The sequence below is a fragment of the Sus scrofa genome, chromosome 10, assembly GCF_000003025.6.
Source record: "Sus scrofa isolate TJ Tabasco breed Duroc chromosome 10, Sscrofa11.1, whole genome shotgun sequence".
NCBI classification, from domain to species: Eukaryota; Metazoa; Chordata; class Mammalia; order Artiodactyla; family Suidae; genus Sus; species Sus scrofa.
Window position 1 is genome coordinate 59,740,719 of NC_010452.4, and position 23,310 is coordinate 59,764,028.

The 23,310-nt window shown below is 44.4% G+C and overlaps 1 protein-coding gene across 2 annotated transcripts in view; it reads right to left on the minus strand.

The window, feature by feature from the left end:
* The window catches only part of CDC123 (cell division cycle 123), a 47,282-nt gene that overhangs the window by 22,379 nt on the left and 1,593 nt on the right, over positions 1-23,310 (minus strand). The window contains 5 exon segments of one of the 2 annotated variants that reach the window (NM_001243823.1): positions 4,964-5,070; positions 7,157-7,252; positions 11,243-11,275; positions 11,513-11,570; positions 19,545-19,616. In NM_001243823.1, the coding sequence (NP_001230752.1) occupies positions 4,964-5,070; positions 7,157-7,252; positions 11,243-11,275; positions 11,513-11,570; positions 19,545-19,616 (366 nt within the window). 2 annotated transcript variants of the gene reach the window in all.

The window sequence follows — 23,310 nt, forward strand, 5'->3', positions numbered from 1 at the left end:
TTAAAACAATCTAAAGGGGGAAAATCATCATCTAAATAAATGACTCCATGGTTAACAAATCCAACTAGGAACCATGAGGTTGCGGGTTCGATCCCTGGCCTTGCTCAGTGGGTTGAAGATCTGGTGTTGCCGTGAGCTGTGGTGTAGGTCGCAGACACGGCTCGGATACAGCATTGCTGTGGCTCTGGTGTAGGCTGGAAGCTACAGCTCCAATTAGACCCCTAGCCTGGGACCCTCCATATGCCACGGGAGCAGCCCAACAAATGGCAAAAAGACAAAATAAATATATAAACAAATAAGCCTTTAAAAAAAAATCACAAGGTAGACGTTCTGTTAGGTCCAACTTAGGTACAAAATTTAACTCCCCAAACTGTTTGCTGCTGAATTTTAGGATTAATAGTTTTGTGATAATCTTAAAAAATGTATAAGAACTGTATAAAATGTAATAAAAAAATGTATAAAAATTATATTAATAGCTGAGCTTGGATTACTAAGACACGTGAACTTTCCTGACCTCTTGTAACTCTATTCCTTAGTCATAAGCCTCTCAGAGAAACAAGGAACAGATTCATTTTTTCACTCACTCAGCCCTTCTAAATGTCAAATGAATACCAGGTTTTTGGTTTTTTTTTCTGGTCCTGGGCTACTGAAGTGACACCTCATCGATAACATAATTAGTGAAAGCAGCCTGCTGATTCGGTAAGTCTAATCACAAAGAATGCTTATCTAGGCAAATAATTCATTCCAGCAAGTATTAATGCAGACAGATTATGCTAAGTGTGTCATATGTCAACTGCGACTTTTTAAAGCAATAACCATTTGACAACAGGAAAAACAAGAGTATTTACTACCCATGCCAGATGACAGCAGTAGCAGGCAGTCCTGGCCGACTCCCCTCTGGCTAGTCCCAGCCTCCTCCCTTGCCAACGGAAGGGTGGTTGCTCACATGAGGACACCTGGCCCTGAGCCTCAGCAATGCATGTGATGCATGTGTCCTTCTGAGCACACGGTCCTCCAGGCGTGAGCCTACACCCCAGCATCGGGATCACCTGGGAACTTGTAAGAAATTATATTCTTGGGCCTGACTCCCAGCCCAGCGAATCAGAAACCCTGGGGGTGGGGACTGGCAATCTGTGCTCTACCAAATTCTCTAGATGATTCCGGTGCAAGCTAAATTTGAGAGCCTCTGGTCTAAGCCAATCATGGCATTTCTATTCCATCTGCCAACTACTAGATTAGGCTAAGAACCTGTCTGTGTGACCTGAGCCTCTCTGCAAGTCTCCTGGGGAGCTTCCAGAAAGCTCTGCTTGCTCACATGCAGAGAACAATGAGTGGAAACAAATGAACCCCTTCTGTTTTTGATGCAGTTATTGTCACTTTCACGCAATATTTGTGACAGCAGTAGCCGCCTTACAACCGTCAGGTGACGAACTCAAATACCAAGGCAATAAACCAAGGATGACACAGGGAAAGACTGAAAGAGCCTGGTCCCTGGTGCCCTCGATGAGATGCTGAATTAACCCTAGAAATATCCTGTCTCTAGACTCCTTGTTAAATAATGTACTTTTTAAAAACCTGTGTAAATTCTTCTTAGTTAGCCCTCTGTTAACCTGTAATCCTAACGTCTTGTTTTCTTGCATTGAAGCAAGCTCTCAAGAGTATAATTTTATGTAATTTTCACAATGTTACATAATAATATATATTATTATATACTATAATATCCTATCTTTATTTCATTCCATAATATTTTACTTTGAAGTATTTAGGAAAGGAATTTACAACTTTATTAAGTGAAAATACAGAGAACGTTTAGAAGAATATTATTGAAGTTATATTCCGATTTTGGTTCTATTAGCTAGTTTATAGAAACAAATTACAGAACAGATCTAGGCATCAATTTTCTCTCTCTCTCTCTCTTTTTTTTTTTTTGTCTTTTCTAGGGCCGCATCCGCAGTACATGGAGGTTCCCAGGCTAGGGATCCAATCAGAGCTGTGTCTGCAACCTACACCACAGCTCACAGCAAGGCCGGATCGTTAACCCATCAAGCAAGGCCAGCGATCGAACCCACAACCTTATGGTTCCTAGTCGGATTCGTTAACTCTTGAGCCACGATGGGAACTCCTAGGCCTCAATTTTCTGACAGAAGAGTCAGATTACATCATTGACAGGATCCTGTCCAATTTAAAGAACTGTACTCTTTTCTTTGTTGGCCACCCCACAGGATATGGAGTTCCTAGGCCAGGGATCAGATCCGAGCCACAGCTGCAGCAACACTAGGTTCTTTTTTTTTTTTTTTTTTTTTGTCTTTGCTATTTCTTGGGCCGCTCCCGCGGCATATGGAGGCTCCCAAGCTAGGGGTTGAATCGGAGCTGTAGCCACCAGCCTACACCAGAGCCACAGCAACGCTGGATCCGAGCCGCGTCTGCAACCTACACCACAGCTCATGGCAATGCCGGATCGTTAACCCACTGAGCAAGGGCAGGGACTGAACCTGCAACCTCATGGTTCCTAGTCGGATTCGTTAACCACTGTGCCACGACGGGAACTCCTAGATTCTTTTTTTTTCGTCTTTTCTAGGGCCGCACCTGCAGCACATGGCGGTTCCCAGGCCAGGGGTCCAATCGGAGCTATAGCCACCGGCCTCCACCAGAGCCACAGCACCTCGAGATCCGAGCCACATCTGCGACCTACAGCACATCCCATGGCAACGCTGGATCCTTAACCCACTGAGCAAGGCCAGGGATCAAACCTGCAACCTCATGGTTCCTAGTCGGATTCGTCAACCTCTGAGCCACGACGGGAACTCCAGCAACGCTAGGTTCTTAACCCCCTGTGCTGGGCTGGGGGTTGAACCTGCATCCTGGTGCTCCAGAGACGCTGCTGATCCTGCTGGCGATCCTGTTGGCTGTGCCACAGCAGAACCTCCTAGAGAATCATACTCTTAATTTAATCTTTAAGGGGTCCAGAAGGACCTCGGTGACAAAAGTTCATCTTTCCTTAAAGATCCAATCAACGGGGATTTTTACGTAGTAACAAGACTTATTAACGGTTATCCAGCTGACTGCTGACCAAGATTTCCAGAAAAGGGTGCCATGAGTACTGCCTGTCTGAAAGGCCTGCCAGCTCAGAGCTTGGTGTTTGTCCTGCCAACTCCCAACTATTCACTCGAGGAGAAGGATGGTATTCTGTGAATAAACACTCCTTGTCCAAGGCCTCAGATTCACTTGCCATTTTAACTTCTTCCCCACGCAGAAGTCAAAAAGTAGAAAACGCAAAATGACTGACTGCTCTTTCTACCTTTCACTGGGATCGCGGCAAAACTGACGTAAGACAAAGGAGGAGCGGTGAGCTACAAGGAGCCAGCCAGTCGACAGACTGCAAAGATTTTAAAAACCAGCAGAGAATAAGAAGTGATTTATAACGGTTGGAAAGGAAATGATATCCTCATATGCTCAAGGCAACTCACGTTAAAGATGCATAAAAATCCATATCCAATGAATTAATGAGTACAGATTATTTTTAATGTGACATATTCCAAGGCCTCTTTTCAAAAGCACTCGATGTCAAAAAGCTCTATGATGGCAAAAAAAGGGAGAGCCATGACTTCCTCTAATCAGAGATCATCCCCCAGAATTAAAATCTCACTGCATTACTACTAAAGCAAATACCTAACACCTGTGACAATACAACCAAAAAAGGCTGACAGCTAAATGTCAAAACAACTTGAAGCTTTTCCTATAAATGAACCAGAAAAACCAACACAGGTAAAGTCCTTTTCATAATAAACTGCAGTACAATGACATTCATTTATTATTATTTAACTTCATTTTAAGTAATGTGATGCTAAAACCACATATACGCCTGAGCTGCAGAACCAGATGCAAAAGAGGTGATGCACAACCGACTTTCAGGAAATGTATTTTCTTTAAGTCAGGGTCCTCTTCAAAACAGGATCTGAGACTGAAAGGGGCTGAAGGGGCAGGGCAAGCTGACCTGGACAGGTGGGGGAAGTGGCACGTATACACGGTCTTTTCACCCATGCACCTGCTTAGTTTCTAGATGTTTTTGATATGCTTTATTTTAGCGATCAGCTTAAAGATTGGTTTGAGATTTCGGATTGAAAACAGGGTGGGACAAGATATACAGACTAACTGCTGTTTGAGGGCAGAACCAAAGAAGCATGAAGAGATTGCCTACAGCTCAGCCATGCAGGGTGCTGCCTGCCTGCCCGCCTGCGGTGAAGATGAGCTGTGGGCTAAGTGGCGGCGGGGCGGGGTGGGGGAAGAGCAGTCCATCCCAAGGGGACCACCAGGAACGCTCAGGAGGACTCAGCTCAAGGACATGCACCGCAGGACGATACATAAGAAGGGAGCACTGGCGAATGACACACAGCTGTCCAGTAGAACACTCTGAAGCAAGTTCAAAATAATGATGCATTTAAGTATTTAATGACACATAAAGATGTTTGTTTTTGCATGCTGGTAAGTGTAAAAGCAGCAAACTATGATTGCTATCATCCCATTTTTGTTCTTAAAAATTGGGATATAGTAAGAGGCGTGTATCTATATTATACCTATGCATAGACAGCGTTCTGGAAGCATATAAAACCAACTGAATGTAAGATCCTGAATGCTTTTGTTTTACCTGTTTTGATTTAGCTATAGTCCCTACTTTCATTTTTCTGTGATAAGCATAAATTGGTTGCATAATTAGAAAAAAATTATCAATATATTTACTGGGCAGATATTTAGAAGCCCCTTGATATTTAGGGATATTCACTGTATAGCATTTGCTGTCAACAGAAAAGAAAGGATTGCTTTAATATGTCATTTGAGAAAATGAAACGGCCCGTTATACGGCTCTTGTTTACCCAGCACTAATGGAATTCCATCTGCAGAAAAACTCACGAGTACTAAAACAACGCACAAGTACCACAACTCAGAGCACAAGAGACACACTTACGGTTGGGTGAAGTCACGAGTGATGAAATCGGAACTCTTGAAGAGCAGAAAGATGTCACTGAGGGTTTTACATTTCAGAGAGCTGTTCATCGCTATCCAGTATGCATCCTAAATAACAAAGCACATGCTACTTAGTAAATACTCCAGGTTGGCTGCTATGAATGCAGTTCAGGCCGATATACAAAATCAATAATGCCGATTATTTCAAGAGTTTCGAAAAGAAAGAGTCAAGTAAGAAATGTTAGCTATACTGCCAAATGTCACATCCCACTACTAAACAAGGAAGGGCACCAGCACTGCATGTGGGACCCTCGGTCTTGAGGGGGGATGTTTTGGTCCTCCTCACCTTCCAGCTCAGGCCCAAGCACTTCCCTGTGTCCGCCTTACTGACGATGAAAGAAGGGGATGAAGAGACACGAGAAACGCTGACGTTTCAGCTAGAAGATCCAGGTAGAAAGAAACAGCCTGGCTGGCTACCCTCCAAAAAAATCAGAGAAGCTTGGCTGCTTCTTCTTTCTGGGGAGAGTCAGCTGGACACTGAAACTGGTGACAGGAGCAGTTAAGACCTCCTGTCTCTCCCATCAAATCTGGGAGACAGGAGGTGACACATTCTGAACCACGGCCATTTTAAATGGTGAATGCCTCACACATATGAACCAAAAAAAAGTAAAAACAGTGGATAGAGGAGGCACACAGCTCAGTGGACACGCCTGAAAATGAGAGAATGATCAAGTCATTCTAGAAACATACTTCTTCTATAGACATGCCAAACACAGGACAGCAATGTAAGCTTGAGAGAACCAATGACTGCAAAAAACTGTCCAATTATCCCCACTGTATGAAAGAAATCAGCGGCAGAGTGGGCACTCAATTAAAAAAAAAGTGGACAAAGGAGTAACTTAAGACCACAAATAAATCTACCCATCCCACTGGAAAGCCTCAAGCTGGATCGACAGTAAACAATGATTCGAATCCCTGATTGCATGTAAACTAAAAATGAGTTTCATAACTCCTTGATAATAACCTCTTTAAAATTTCTCCCAATGAAAAAAAGAGGAACTTCTGATTAAAGATGAAACACTGAATGCACATACTGAACCCCAATGAAACAGCAGTCTATACACAGAAAAACATACAGCTGAATACAACGAGGTAATTATTAACGCTGGGGAAAACAAAATGTTGATAAGAAGACTCAAGGAACAGTAGCATGGTGGGTATCAGATGCATACGCAGTGTCTGCCTAATCGTGATGTGAGAATCAGTGACTAGGGCTCTAATCAAAGTGTGCTGCTCCCACAACTGAGGTCAGCGGAGGAGAAAGGAGTGAGACAGGAGATGGAAGAGCTGGATCTCCCTGCTCTCAAGCGGGAAGTTGGTACCAAGCACCTAGGATGGGAGAATAAAGAAGCAGAGGAAAACGACAAAAGAGGCACTAAAATCTGTGGAAGTAGCTGCCTCTGAGGAGTGGGAAACGGTGAAGCAAAACAGCTGTCGGGACGGGTGGACGCTTGCAGCAAGCTTCCAGATCTTTCAAAAATTCAAACTATGTATGTGTGTCCCCCATTTTTATAAGTAAAAATAAAAATTAGATTAGGTGCAATTGATCATTCATTTTAGAATAAGAAAAGATAAGCACAGGAGATGATTTCTGAAAATGCAGGTAAGTCCTGATTCCTTAAGTGAGCTTTGCTGACATAAAAATTGTTTTCTACGGGAGTAGAAAAAATGAATTTTCCCCAGACTTTAACTTAAAAAATAACAATCTTGTCGATGCAATGTTGAAATAATAAAACACACTTTAAGAACATGTCCATCAATTTGTCAAACTGCTCTATTTCTAGATCCTGTGACATTTTAATTTTTATTACTTTGCAATAGAGCACAATTTCTCCACCACACCGAAGAGCTAAAATTCTGAAAAGGGCAGAGAAAGGCTTTCTTTAGATTTCTGATGAGATCGGCAACACAAGAGATTAAAGCTGTCTTTTACCAAAATATCTAAGTATTTCACAGACCCAAGAACATGCATTGGAAATCAAGAAAAGTAAATAACAGGGAAAATAAAAATAAATTCCACAGCATCATCCCTAGAATCAGGAATATAATCAGACCCTCCGTGGAGATGTAAAAGGAAACAGAGAGCAAAACACAGACCATTCACACAGTGAGAGATTCAGAGAGGCGTTCCTACCCTTGGGGCACTCCAGTTAAGCTTAGGAAACACACTGCCCCCCAGGGAATTGATAGCTTCTTGGACTTTAGTGGTGAACTCGGGAAATTCTGGTGCCTACAGAGAGAAAGAACAAGTCATTTGGGCAAGTCAGCATCATCACAATAAACACAGAAAACAAGACTCAAATCTCAAGGTTCCACCCTTCAGGGCATTAAAAATAATTTAGAATCCATATTAGTATCAGAATTTCTGAACGCAGCTAAATAAAATCAATGATCGAATAACGTTGGTCAGAAAGGGAAAAGGATAACAAGTGTCAAAACAGCACTTTCCAAAACCGAGGAGACCCACGAAGCTAAAGAGGCAGACGACAGCAGGCATCTGGGGGTGTGAGGAAGGAAGGAATGGTCTCAGAACCAGTATTTATTCAGTGAAGAGAGACAGAGGCAACATCACCTGCGCATACACTCCAGTTCTCGGGAGCAGTACCTTGTATTGAAAGGGCCAGAAGCCTTTCCATGTGCGGGAAAAGATTCTTGGACATAGCCCCACAAAGGCTTCATGAGAATGAGAAATAAATTACGTGGTTAACTGTATTTAAACACTGCTATTTCCAGACAAGTTTTAATATAAACAAAACTCCAGAATAGGACGCTGGTGAAGTTAAAATGCTCTTTCCTTTCTGGTTGCTTTTAAAACACGTATTTTATATGGGCAAGTAACCAAAACATGCTAAGTGGCGTTTCAATCGGGAAGTAAACAGAAACACAGCGGATGCTCTCCCTTGAGCCTTATGTCACCATCAAAGGAGCACACGGATGAAGCAGAGAAAAGGGGAACATGAGACAATGTGGAGCCTGCAGGGGAGCCAAGAATACAAAAATACCAGCAGTGACGCACTGCTGTGGCGTTATTCCTTTATATTTGCTGCCTCCTACTGGGCAACTGCAAATACTGAAAAAGTCCAGGCGAGGTTAAGTTCTTCCACAGGGAGAAAAGGAGGTAGAAGAGGCCTAGAATAAGCTGAAGGAGGGAGAGGTACAAAATATTAGGTGTAATTCAGGCTACAATGACACAGTACCATTCAACACAGGGAAGATGGGCAGTATTTCCCAGTAACTATAAATGAAGTACAACCTTTAAAAAGCATATAACATGTTTTTGCAATGTAAAAAAAGAAATGATTAGTATTATCTCAAGCCATAAAGTTTTAGAGTGGCTTGTTATTCAGCAATAATAACCACTACTTCCCCCCAAAAAAAGGCTTATGCTGATTCCTGAGATCCAACCCGATTATGACAAGAGAAAAAACTATGTGCGGGAAACAGAGCAAAAAATGAAAAGTTAAAAAGTTTAAAAAAAAAAAAAGAAATATATTCTTTTAAGCAATAGGCTGGCGAGTAAAGGGAGAGATGGGGGGCGGGGCTGGGACTTCCTTTCTTCCTCACTCAACTTCAACTTAGACACGTGAAGTTACACTGCAGCCACACAGGGAGGCCTTCAAAATGAGTAAGAGCCCTGAGTCCTTTATCTTCCATTCGCCTCTCCCCATCAGAACGAGAATGATTTCTGTTAGGCCAATCATTTCCTAAAATCCCCTTAAGTTGCTGGTTTGGCTTGCCTAGAGCTCTGTCCAACAAAGACAGCCAGCAAAGATCTGCCTCAGCGATATTTCTGATAAACAGCACAGTTAGGCAAATTTTACAACATGAGGGATTTGATCTTCAAAAACAAAACAATTCATTCTCCCCAACCCACAAAACTTCACCTTTAAGGGTTGTTTTATATTCCTGTATTAAATTTTTTTCTTATAGAAGTTACAGGTATAAGATATATAGTAATTCACAATGGTTAAAGGGTACACTTCATTTATGGTCATTATAAAATATAGTAACATTTTAAAAGAGCTGACTGGGAGTTCCCTGGTGGCCTAGTGGTTAAGGATTCGGCATTGTCACTGCTGTGGTGTGGGTTCGACCCCTGGCCTGGGAACTTCCGTGTGCCATGGCTGCAGACAAAAATAAACATTGAGAGAGGTGATCAACTCCCTCAGGTCCTCAGGTTATTCAACTTAAAGAAATCCTGCCGTAGGGATCCTCAAGTCAATGTAAATGATAAAAAGTTTACGCACGGTCCAAAATAATTTATGCTTCAGGGGAAGACTACGTACTATATACACACAGCGCTTTCTGGGTCACCCAATCCTAGCTGGGTCTGCCAGCGCGTGCACAGCTTGCTAAGTTACAGGTAAGTGACGTCAACGAGAAGTATTTCTTCCGGATGCTGCGCGGTAGAAACCCAGCCTCCTCCCCTCCCGTCCTGCACGAGGCAAAGCCAGTGCTGCCTTATTGACATATTCAATACCCCTATCTGTGAATATATCTTTCCTTTGGGTTTTCTTGTGAGCCAGTTATGACAATGGCCTAGTTCCCTCATGAGTTCAATAAAGCTTTCAATGTGTGTGTGGGGGGGGGGGGTTCTTTTTAGGGCCACACCTGCAGCATATGGAGGTTCCCAGGCTAGGGGCTGAATTGGAGCTGTAGCCACCATCCGAGCTGCGTCTGCAACCTACATCGCAACTCAAGGCAATGCCAGATCCTTAACCTACTAATCGAGGCCAGAGATTGAACCCGTGTCCTCATGGATACTAGTTGGGTTTGTTAACCGCTGAGCCACAACAGAAGCTCCTCAACGTGTGTTAAGTCATTTTCCTGGGAATGATTTTTTAACAGATTCAACTAGCAGGAAGGTTCATTCAAGCTCATAGCTCACTGAGTTGATTTGAAATACACATGACAACATCAGTTGTCTGAGAAAAGGTGCCCTTTTTAAGGGGGATGAAATCCACACTTTAAATCACATCTGGGGACTTCTCAGGATCCAAACTCACCTATCTTTCCAACTTTACCCACCGCAGTCCTCCATACCCACCTGTTCAGAAGGGTATGTCTTTAAAAAATTGGTTTTAATCATAAATTAAATGTTTTAAATATACTACATATGTGTGCATAGATATCTGGATCCATGCATTCAATAACCGACATACTTGATCCAGACCTTTAAGTTTCTTAAGGAAAAAACACCACAGACACGAATGGAGCGCCCAGGCTCCCCACTCTCCTCCAAGTCCTCCCTCTGCCCCAGGCAGCCAGCGGCACAGGTCAGGCACGTTCTTCTATCCAGGACTTTATACCGAGGCTACGTGTGCCTGTCCATAAATATAACATTTTAAAAATGTAACAGACGTGCTGTCATTTGACGTGTATGCTCTCGGCCACTTTCTCTCGCTTAGAATTGTATCACAAGACACCCTCCTGGAAAGGAGCTTCCTTTACAGTGACGTGCCCCTCACTTGGAGGAAGTTTATAGAAACCTTCCTCCTTTATCTCAAAGTAGGAGGAGCTTCTTTTGCCTACCATATTTCTAGAAATACTCTCATTCCTTTAAAAAATGACTTTTTTTTTCTTTTTCGGCTGCACCTGCGGCATATGGAAGTGCCCAGACCAGGGATCAAATCTGAGCCGCAGCTGTACCTATGCCACAGCTGCCACAATGCCAGATCCTTAACCCACTGCGCCAGGCCAGGGATTGAACCTATGCCACCTCAGAGACAACAGGATCTTTAACCTGCTGCCCCACAGCAGGAACTCCTAAAAACACTTCTTTAAAACCTATTCTAAGTTGAATTTAACAGCACACCTAGCCTGAAAGACTAAAACACACTCAAGCAACTTCTACATTTTTATACAAGACACTGGTTCAAGTTACATACTCTCATTGCAAGAAACTATCACTTTTATGCCATTTTAATATACCTGAATACACAAATACAGATTCTCAATTTAATTTCGATTCCACAGATCTGGGAAACTCAGAGTTTAGTGTTAGGCTTGATTCTTTCTTTGGGAACTTACCAGAAACAAGTCAAAGCCTCAAGCATGCATTTAAGATATATTCTTTAAAATCAACGGGAAAAAAGGGCAGGCCATGTTTCGTCTGTAAACAATGAAGTTATTTTCCAAAATAATAAATAAAAGCTTGAAATGATGAGTAAATGGGAATTTAGGGAGCGCCGTGTTGAAACCCGACAGCACCCGATCTTACCGTAAGCGTGGCTGTGTTCTCGTCGTCTGACCACTGTAGGGGGAAGAGGAAGGAGACAGGTTAAAAAGAGGTCGTGTGCTGGGCTTCCATCTGAAAATGACACATCCACATGAGACAGCTCTTCCTGAACACAACGCAGACGTCCAAGCGAGGTTTTGGTGTAATTTCTTACTTTAGAGAAAGGAGGCTAAGCTCTCAAAAGCCAGATCCATTTCAGAGAGCATTTCAATCAGAATAGTCTGCGGAAGAGCTACTTTATGGTGAACCAACCTGTATTTCTTCTGCTTCATCATCACTGTCTGGCTGAGAACGTGCTGGCGGATCTTCCCTGGAAGAACACAGAGCAAAAACTGAGCAAGAAAAAGCTTTGGTGCCATGCGGTCATAATGCCATGTGTGCCAAGCATATATGTATACATATTAAAAAAAAAAAAAAGAAGAAGAGATAGCCTGAGAATTGGAGAATAACTTAGGGGAAGTCCATTTTTGAGACAGAACTAAGAAAAACCAAAATGAAATTAATGAGAGCACACGTCCAATAAGAGATGGTGGAATAAAAACTTCCTGCCCTCTTCTCAGAAATCGCTAGAAACAAGGTAAAGAAAAACGGAAACTCTACCTCTGAGGACACTGAGAATCAGCTAGAAGACTGAATCCCGAGACAAGGCAAGGGCTGTCTAGACGAGGCCGCTCAGACCGGATGAAGGGGGGACAAAAGGAACTGTTCTGGACACCTGTGGGGACACCCAGGAACCTTTGCTTGATACGGTGAGACAGCACGTTTGGTGGGTCTGGACTGGCAGCTCTGCAGAGCACGGGAGAGAGAGAAAACCCCTAGACACGCCGTCTTAGAAGCAGCCGGTGAGGGAAGCAGGTGTTGAAAGGGCCACGAGCAGCCAGTCTCCACTGCCTGGGGCGAAGCAAAGGCTGAAGGGCACTGCCCAGCCCTCCTGAACACACTCAGCGACAGGTCCTCAGAGCCTGCGAGCAGCTCGCTCCCACCATCCAACACAGATACTAATCCGAGGGAGAGCCGGCCAAGGATCTGCCTGAGAAACCACAGGAAAAGGCAAAGCGGGGCTTCCGGTCGACCACGGACATTCAACGATCTTGATGTTCCCTCTTAAGATGCTATGAAAACGATTTAAAAGATCCCAAGGGGGGAAAAGAGACCAAAGAGGAGACGACTGCAGAAGAGCGACGATAACCAAAGTCTGGAAAACAGAAGGTGAATGAGGGGACCACCCAGGAGCACCGGGCAGACCTGGGGACCTGGGGCTCACGCCAGGTGGGACCTGTAGCCTGGGCTCCGACAGGGGTGACCCGTGTAAAGTCTATGCAAGGGGCAGGAAGACACACCCAGTCTTCCTCACCCGGCAGGGCCGAGCAACTAAAGCCCCCACGAACTGAAGAGGGAAGAGAAGTTTTTAAAAAGGAAAAAGTACACAGACAAAATAGAGACAATAAAGGAACCAGATGAAAAATATTTTTAGAATCATTAATATCCTCAAAGATAAAAGATGATATTGCACCCACGAGAGAAGAGCAGAGGACAAGACTGAACTTGTAGAAGCTGAGAACAGGGCAGCTGGAACTTAAAAGTTCAACCGAATGAATGGCAAAATCAAGGAAATTCTCCAGAAAGTAGAACTAAGAAGACAAAAAGATAGACAATAGAGAAGAAACAATACAATTCAGAGAATTAATCCAGCAGATCCAACATCTCTGACTAGCATCCATGGGGACACAGGTTTGATCCCTGGCCTCCCTCAGTGGGTTAAGGATCTGGTGTTGCCGTGAGCTTAGATCTGGTGTTGCTGTGGCTGTTGTGCAGGCTGGCAGCTACAGCTCCATTTCAGCCTCTAGCCTGGGAACCTCCATAATGCCTCGGGTGCCTGTGAGTGTGGCCCTAATAAGACAAAAAATAAAACAAAAAATAAAAATAAATAAATAAATAACAGGAGTTTCAGAAAGAGAAGAAAACAAGAGAAAATTATCAAAGATATAATATTTTTAAATGTTCCAAAACTAAAAAATGTAAGTCTTGGATTTCCCGCTGTGGAACAATGGGATCGGCGGCATTTCTGGAGCACTGGTGCAGCAGGTTCGATCCCCGACCTGGCACAGTGGGTGAAGGAACTGGCGTTGCTGCAGCTGAGATCACAACTGTGGCTCGGACCGGATTCCCGGCCAGGATCTCTGTATGTGGCAGGGCAGCCAAAAAAGAAAAAATATATATATCTAAGTCTCAAGAATGAAAGGGTCCACCAAGTACACATCACAACGAACACGAAAAACAAAAACAAGACCCTGGATGATGTACAAAGGTGGCCACAGCCCCTCCCATCTCGCTGACATGTCCTTGTGCAGGTGCCTCCCCAGCCCTTTAATGTGGACTGGCTTCAGGACTCGTTGTGACCGACCAACAAAGGACACAGGGACGCCACCATGATTCTGGGCCTAGGTGTCAAAAGTCTGCACAGCTTCTGCACTCACATTTCTGGAATGCTGTCACCACTGTGCAAAGGAGCTAAAGGGAGTCTGAAGATGAGAGACCACATGGAAAGAGAAGCCCAGACCTGAGTGAGGCCATCTTAAAACCATCCAGTTAGGCTGGATGACTACAGCCACAAGAGTGACCTCGGCCAGACCAAGACAAGACTCAGCGTGAGGCTGTGAGGTTTCACTCTACGTGCAAGCGAGCAAGTCAGCCTGCCACAGTGCGTGGGCTCTGGCAGATGCAGACTCAAGCATCAGAAACAAAGGCCTCTCACTCACAGCATGGCAGGAAGCATGCGCTCCATCTCTGCATCCGTCCCCTCTGGACCCTCAAGCCCCGTGCCAAGGAGAGGCCCAGGTCTGGTGACAACAGGTGACAACTAAGCAACCCTGAACTTAGAGAATCTCATCTTTTATGAGCTGCAGTAAACTTGGGTCAGGCTTTGACCCAAGGGGAGTCACTGTCTTTATTTGTACTAGATAGTAAACAAGGCTACTCTCTGCTAAGGAGACACCATCTCCGACTTCCAAGGCCATCTGCTGCATAAACACCCCTGAAAAGATAATCAAGAACAAAAGCTGTCAGTGCCTCTACTTGCAAGACATGCAGAGACCCAAGGAGAACTGTCCCTCAACAGTCAGCTGAGCAGCACTGACAAATAAAATGGTTATTGTTGTAAGCCACTAAGTTTGGGTAACACAGGGGATTATCATGAAATAACAATACAAAAGGTACTCAATGAACTTGAAAATGTACTTATCACTCCAAAACACCACTTTTGATTCGTGAATATCAGAAAACACATTTCTAAAATCATATTTGTAATCAGTGCACTCATACAGTTCTTCGGAAGAGCTTACTGCAATGCCAACCATGAGATGTCCCAGACCCGGAAGAGACAATGCGGGTTTACACTGCCAAGTTTACTAGGCTTGCTTTCCAAGGTGAACCTCTAAACACCAAGGAATGAGCTGATCAAAACATGATGATATGTAGAAGTATTCCATATTTTATCACTGAACTGGTTCCTAAGCGCCGTGGGACACATGACAACATTGGCGCTGGAGGCAGACAGACATTGTCTGGACGTTGGTTCTGCCACTCTTAGTCGAGAGCGTGCCACCAGAAGCCTATCCGTAAAACTGGGATAACAGCAGCTACGCTGCAGAGATGTGAAGATCCAAAAACATGGGCGTAGCCAACAAGTTTCACAACTGGCGTCTATGACCCTTTTCCTGAAGGGAGACTGGTCAGCAAAGAACGAATCTGGGACTAAGAAGGCACAGTGGAGCTTAGTACCTACTTGGAAGCACTGACTCAAACCATCTGAATCAGAGTTAACCCGTGAACTCAGGTCAAGCATCACCCCAGCTTGCAGGGATTACTTAAACTCCAAAAATACAGCTTAACAGAACTCCGGGCACTTTGATTCCAAAAAACAGACACCTATTTATTCACACCTTTGATGTGGGTACCGACGAAGCCTGGACTCCTGAAGCAGGACCTCAGCTCCCATCTCAGAGTAGACTCCCAACATCGCAATGAAAACGGATCACGGTCTACACCAGAAATGCATGGCCCCAGCCTCCCGCCCCATACCCACTGCAGGCACAGCTGACCAAATCAGGGCTCTTTTCACGGAACCCTGGATGCAGCCTCAGAGACGTTCTCAACACGTCACTCCTGGAAACCATTGCCAGTAGAGTGCAGTTGGCAGAGAGGATAACCCAGTTATCACCCTTGGTCTACACCACTTACTCACTCGCTCAGTATCAGCCACCATGGGAAAGAGCCCAGTAACCATGTTCATTCGCTCATTCAGTCACTCAACAGGTGTTAACTGAGCCCAGACTCTTGGCTAAGTTATGAGTGTAGACAAGACGCTTAAGAGCGCTCACAGTCTGGAGTGAAGGGCATGGGAGAGGAGGCGTGAAGGCGGTGGGGCTACAGCCAGCCCCAACCACCATTTCCCTTCAGCTCCGCCGTGTTCAGATGCTAAGCCCCCGTGCGCTCTACGGACTTCCGACCAACAGCAATGGTGACCACAGGCTAGTGCAGCCGACCATGGTTCTTCATCTCCCTCCCCAGTGAGGGCCCAACCCTGACCAACGGGGCCAGAGGGCTCCGGCAAAGTGCTCCCTGCTCTCACACAGGGATGTGAGACAGGGTCTCGTTCGTCCTGGCTGCTGGAGATGGCAGTGTCGGGACGTGGCACTGGACACTACAGCAACCCTGGACACCGGAGGGGAAAGCCTAGAAACTCAGACAGGCTGAATTTTGAGTCCTAGCAGCACTGACCTTGTAAACTCACCAACGATCGCCACGTCTTATGGCCTCTCATTACGTGAAATAATGCACCTGCCCCATGCATTAAGCTACGTTTAAAGCTGGATATTGTCTTAGTCTGTTCAAGCTGCTGGAACCAAACACCACAGACTGAGTGGCTTAGAAGCAAGAATTTATTTTCCACAGTTCTGAAGGCTGGAAGTCCCAGATCAGGGTACCGGCGGGTTGGATTCTAGTGAGGCTCTCTTCCAGGCTGCAGATGGCCACTTCGTGTGTCCTCAACACGGCAGAAGGGCCTAGAGAATTCTGTGGGGTCGCTTTCATGAGGGCACTAACCCATTCATGAAGACGTCACCCTCGGGAAGACCTCGCACCTCCCGAAGGCCTTCGCTTCTAATACCCACTATCACGCAGGGTGAGGATTTCAAGCCGTGAATGTGACGGTCACACCAACATCTGGACCACGGCAGATGCTCTATCTCATGCGACCCAAGTCATCCTGGCCGACCTACTCAGGGAGGAGAAAGGGTCTGGGTGGCAGGCGAAGCAGAGGGACGAGGAGCTGGAAGAGCAGAAAGGCCACACTTACTTCCTGGGAGATGAAACTCAAGAAAATAGCTTCAGAGCCTTGTTGTGCCTTTTAATTTCTGTGTAACAATTTGCAAACTTAAAGAAAGCATTCAAAAAAAAAAAAAAAAAGCATTCACCTAGGACTTCCACTTTCTGAAACACGTTCTCTCTCTCTCTTTTTTTTTTTTTTTTTGTCTTTTTGCCTTTTCTAGGGCTGCGACCGCAGCATATGGAGGTTCTCAGGCTAGGAGTCTAATCGGAGCTGTTGCTGCCAGCCTACACCACAGCCACAGGCACAGCAACGCGGGATCTGAGCCTACACCACAGCTCACCCTTCAAATGACTGCTTTCTACCCAAACTCTATATTTTTGAGGCTCCTAAGTCACCTCTTCGGGGTGTCCTTGATGCTCCCTGCAATCCTCAGCCCACCCCCTCCCAGCAACTGAATATGTCAGTGTCCTCCTCCCTTTTCTTTCTTTTTTTTTTTTTTTTTTTGTCTTTTTGCCTTTTTCTAGGGCACCCGCGGCATATGGCGGTTTCCAGGCTAGGGGTCGAATTGGAGCTGTAGCCACCGGCCTACACCTCATGGCTCCTGGTCGGATTCATTAACCACTGTGCCCCAACGGGAACTCCCTCCCCCGTTCTCTTTACAGCATTTACCGTAATTTTCACTTACATATTTACTCATGTGTTTGTTTCATGTTCAGCCTGAGACTATCAGTGATGGTGAAAACAGTACTTCTTAAGAGCGTACAGGAAACGTTTTTCACTCGCTGGCACTGGGCTGAACATTTTACACATTGTCTCCTTATCCCTGCAGCAGCCTCTCTACAGATGAGGAAGCGGCAGAGAGCCAGACAGTAGCAGAGACATGGCAGGCAATGGCACTGCAAGACCAGCCCCACGCTGCCTGACTGCCAGCTCCCAAAGGGCAAGGTCCCTACCCGACCTGTGTACCCTGTGCCGTGTCACACCCAGTAACAGTGTTTAACGGGCTGGCCTGTGCAGAAGCTCAGGCACAAGTCTGGCTGGTGAAAAGCATCACGGGAGCTCCCCTGCCATCAGAGCGCTGACAGGTGCCTAGGGCTGTGTGATGTCAGAGGCATTTGCTTTTCGCTCTCGTTTATGTAAACTTAATACATGTCCTATATTTGAAAATAATAAAGTTATGCCTATAAAATCCTGAAGTCGAGACGTGCCTAACTATTCTGTCTCCTTACCCTGCAATTATTCCAAGTCAGTGAGGCTCTAAATGAATAATTTTCATATTACTAAAGGGTTGAGAATACCAAAAACAGAATTATAATCCAGAAAGCTACAAAGAAGATGCATCTGACACACCAACTATTTATGTGTGTGTGTATATATATATATATATATATATATATACATAAATATGCGTGTGTTCCTGAAAACGTTTCTAAGTTCATTCACCCAAAAAATGAACATCACACACCTCATATGTATCGAGCACTGTTCCAAGAGGTGAAAATAGAACTGTCTGAGTCCCTGTCCTCGAGAACACTGCCTTCTAACAGGGAATGACGTCACATGGAAATGATGTGACACAGAAAAAAAAAAGTGAGGTCAGGAGATGGAAAGTTATGCACCAAAAAGCAGTAATCCATCCAGCAGAGCAGCACTGGCCTTAAAAAGGAAGGACACGCTCGCACACCCTGTAACAGGGAAGAGCCTTGAGGACATCGGCCAGTCACGGAAGGACAGACACGGTGGGAGTCACTGAAAGCGGTATCTGGAGCCGTCAGAATCACAGGTACGGAAAGCAGAACGGTGGCTGCCTGGGGCTGGTGGCAGGGGGCTGGCAGCTTCGTGCTGAACCGATACAGAGGAGTTTCACAAGATGACCAGACTTCTGCAGACGGACGGTGGTGACGGGTGCACAGCAGTATTACTGTATTTAATGCCACTGAACTGTCACTTCAAAATAGTTAGGATGGTAAATTTTATGCTAAGTGTATTTGACCTCAATAAGACAATTTTCAATAATTCTAATATAAAACTATTTCCAATCCAGAATTTTATTTAAAAAAAGAGTGAACTTCCCGTTGTGGTTCAGTAGTAATAAACCCAACTGGTATCCATGAGGACACAGGTTTGATCCCTGGCTTTGCTCAGTGGGTTAAGGATCTGGAACTGCCATGAGCTGTGGTGTAGGTCACAGACACAGCTTGGATCCTATGTGGCTGTGGCTGTGGTGCAGGCCGGCAGCTGCAGCTCTGATTCAACCCCTAGGCCAGGAACCTCCATATGCCGCGAGAGCAGCCCTAAAAAAACAAACAAACAAAAAAAGTGACAGGAGTTCCCATTGTGGCTCTGTGGGTTAAGGGCCCGATGTTGTCTCTATGAGGATGTGGGTTCAATCCCTGGCCTTGCTCAGTGGGTTAAGGATCTGGTGTTGCCGCAAGCTGCAGTGTAGGTCACAGATGTGGCTCAGATCCAGCACTGCCGTGGCTGTGACACAGGCCTGCAGTGGGCAGCTCTGAGGCAGCCCCTAGTCCGGGAACATGCATATGCTGCAGGTGCGGCCGTAAAATGAAAAAGAAAAAAGGAATGTCATTAAAGTATATGATTCTGAAACTTTTTCAAGTTTTCACTAAAAAGACTGGTAACTTCTTTCCTTTATAAATGAATCCCTTGAACAGAAGGAACAGTCATCTTGCCCATTTTCTACAGGTATGATGAAAGGAATTACTCAATTTCACAACCTGTAATTACCACTGGAGGAAGTACGTGGTTTTGAAAATCTTACTGAGCATTGACAAGATACACAAGACGGATCAGTACGTAATTTAAACGAGGAAGGAAAAAGAGGGTGAAGAGGGCCAAAGCTAACATCCTTATTTTACACAGTGACCATTGAGATTTAATCACTACAACATTCTTGGATGCTCAAATTTAAAGAATATTTTTTCTGATATACCTTACCTTCCTGAAACCACCAGCGTTCCATCATCCAGTAAATAATCCTTCACATTCTGAGGAAGCGGAAGAATGACACTAAAAGAAAAAAAAAGTACATACTCAAAAAAGACGTCATTTTAAAAGATCAACCATAAGCTGAAAGAAAAAGTTCCAACCTCAATTAGCTTCTGAATGACTTGTTTCCTTTGCTGTAACATGAAGTGGGAATGTGTTAATGACGGATATCTGGAGAAGAAAACCAATAAACACTGCAGTAAACTAAATTAGGTGCATCTAATTACCTCAACTGTGTTTGTGGTAAAGAAACAAAAACCAGCCAAATCCAAAGAACTTGGACTGAAATCACAGGAGGAAAGCAACAAGCTCCAAAGACGTCTGAGCACAAGGGGTGTGTCCCTTTAAGAAGTCAGAGACCTGCAGGTATTAGCAAAAACACGGGAAATGCAGCAAGCAAACCAGGTTTGACTTCAGCATCTGACCACTTTCTAAGATAGAGGGCAGAAGTAGACTTGAAATCTGGAGACCACGTTTGGTTGGCAATGAAGGTGCAAGACTAAGAATTCACAGTGCCTTTGGATGTGCTGCAGCAGGACTCTAGTCACCTGACCCCAGGAGCAATGCAGCTGCTTACCCGAGTGAGCTAGCTGCAGCTTAATTCCTTTCAGATGAGGCTAATTAAGGGCTGGCAAAGCCATACCTGAGATCACTTGAAAAATGTACGGGACAATATTTTTTTTTACTGTAATAATAAATCATCAGAATGTCCTGACACAGATGCCTAAAAGTAATGCTATTATTTTGATCCTGAAATACATATTTTTTAAAAAACTGAAAGCGATTACGGCTGGCTTTCAACCAAAACGTCACTGACTTTGAAGAGTATGGGTCAATGATTTATTGAATACATTTTTTGGAACATTATAGATGGTTTTATGCACAGAAAAGTGTATTCATGAGCTGCTCTGGCTTTAGAAATTAATATCTGATTTATCAAAGTTACAATTTCACATTCAAAAGCCTACTTCTTCAGGTTTCTAAGTTCAGTTACCAAATCTTATTCTTTTTTTTTTTTTGTCTTTTTGTCTTTTTGTTGTTGTTGTTGTTGCTATTTCTTGGGCCGCTCCCGCGGCACATGGAGGTTCCCAGGCCAGGGGTTGAATCGGAGCTGTAGCCACCGGCCTACGCCAGAGCCACAGCAACGCGGGATCCGAGCCGCGTCTGCAACCTACACCACAGCTCACGGCAACGCCGGATCGGATCGTTAACCCACTGAGCAAGGGCAGGGATCGAACCCGCAACCTCATGGTTCCTAGTCTGATTCGTTAACCACTGCGCCACGACGGGAACTCCCCAAATCTTATTCTATTTGTAAATCTGCTAGGTTTTAACAAATTTCAAGGGAGGCTTTAAAAAAATTTTTTTTATGATTAGGTACAGATGATTTACAATGTTGTATCAATTTCTGTACAGCCAAGTGACCCAGTTACACATACATATATATACTTTTTGTCATAGTATCTTCCATCATGTTCTATCACAAGAGATTGGATATAGTCCCCTGTGCTACACAGTAGGGCCTCATTGCTTATCCTTTCTAAATGGAATAATTTACATCTACTAACCCCAAACTCCCCGTCCATCCCACTCCTTCTCCCCTCCCCCCTGGCAACCACAAGTCTTTCTTTATGACTGTGCCTCTGTTTGTATTCTGTAGATAGCTTTGTTTGTGCCATATTTTAGATTTCACATATAATTGATATCACATGGTACTGTATCCTTACTTCAAGTGAGTCTTTGAAACCTAAAAGTTGCTTTAGATTTTTAAACTCTATTATAAAAATATTCAACATTCTTTCTAAGTGTGTCAATTTCCTAATCACAGATAAGCCTTTTCAAGAATTTAACGCTTAGGAAACCAGTGAATTAAACCCTGAGTATAGTGAATCTAAGATTCTTGTAAACATCTCAATGCTGCATAAACTGAAAAATTTTCTTATATATTTTAACACATCACAATTCTAAACCAATTATACAATTTAAATTGGAAACACCAGGCTAATCCAGGCTAATAGATACACTAATTGTCCTCGAACTGGTAACTTCTTAACGATATTAAATAAGCCTAACAGGGAGAAACACCTCAGGTTTGAATTATTTCATCACGTCTATATTTAATTCTAGTTCTTCCTGGGGTTAAGGACACTTATTACCCAACAACGTCATCCCAAGAGAATCAAAGATGACCTTCCCAAGAGCATGTGAAGTTTATCTTCTCAGGGCCCTGAGACAGAAATGCTGGTTCCTACACATTCAGGGTGACATTCCTGACCCCAGTGACAGCAGGGAGAGCCATCTGCTATGTCCATAACGTCAATGATTTCAGAGCCGGTGTCCCTTGTTTCTGAGTTACACCAATTCTCAAGTCGACTCTGCGTCTGGGCTTTCCCTCCAGGCTGCATCATCCCTCGACTGGAGTCAAAACATCTTTTTACCGTCTGATTTCATTCTGAATTCTCTGCGTATTCTTCCCATTTGGAGGGGCTACACCTCTTACAGGTTGGAGCTGACACCGAGTTAGTTTCTGCACAGCTCTTCTGAGTCCCACAGTCATGGTTCTAAAGCTGCCCTCATGACGTGACCATGCTTTACGTGACAGAAGTCTGGAGGATACCAAGCTGACTCTATCAAGAACTCAACCCCTATGAGCGGGAAAAGAAACTAAAGAAAAAGTCACCATACAATTTAAGTGCTGAGCCCAGTACAGATGTACCAAATGCTGCCGAAAGTGAGAAGGAAAAGAGATCGTGCCTGAGAGATTTAGGCCATCAACAAATCACAGCCAGGCATGCTTTGCCCGAAGCTAGGGAGGCTGCCAGCAAAGAGCCTCAATCCATCACTAAAACCCACTATGCAGGTGAGAATCCACGAGGCCCCATGGACAGATGGAAAAGATTTCAGGACAAATCATTTCTGAGGAAAGAAACACTTAGAAAGATAGATGAGATGGCTCAGTCATCTAGCTACTTACTCTTAAGCCTGAGTCCAAGTTCCAGAACTCAATGATTCTGTATTCCTATCTGCCGAATCATCTCTGAACCGTGATGGAGAAACACCAAAAAAACAAGGCTGAGTCAATAACCAGAATAGGGTCTCTCGGCATTAAAGCCGAGTGGCAATGACAAATCACACACCACCTCACCGAAAGGACCGCGGTCAAGGGTACGATATCCTGCCATATGTTGGGTCCCAGGGCTGTCACCACAGAACTAAACAGACTAGAGTTATACTTCAAAGGCTGAGTCAAGAACACTTTTAGGCAACACAGCTTAGTTGTGGGCTGGTAGGAAAGCCCCACCCTTGTTTTATCTTTCACTCCCAGCTTCATGTGAATGGTACACAATTTCAGTGACCTAAAATCACTTTGCTTCGGTGGAGCTTTGATTAAATCCAAAACATTAACCATAAGCACTGTTTTGTATGTTTACTATATGCCAGCAACTGTGGCAAAAGCATTTTTAATGCTTTATCTCATTTAACTCCTATGTCAATCCTATTATTGTCTCAATTTTCCAGATGGGGCTTAAGGAGATTAAGCAATTTGCTCAAGATGCTGGTGGAACCAAAATTCAAAGCCAGACAGATGGCCCTGACTCCAGAGTCCAATTCTTAACCATAATACTTTACTGCTGTAAACTCCACCAGGGGCGACCAAAGGTGTCTGCACCCACAGCAGACGGCAATTTCGCGTGAACTCAGTGTGAAAAGGTCT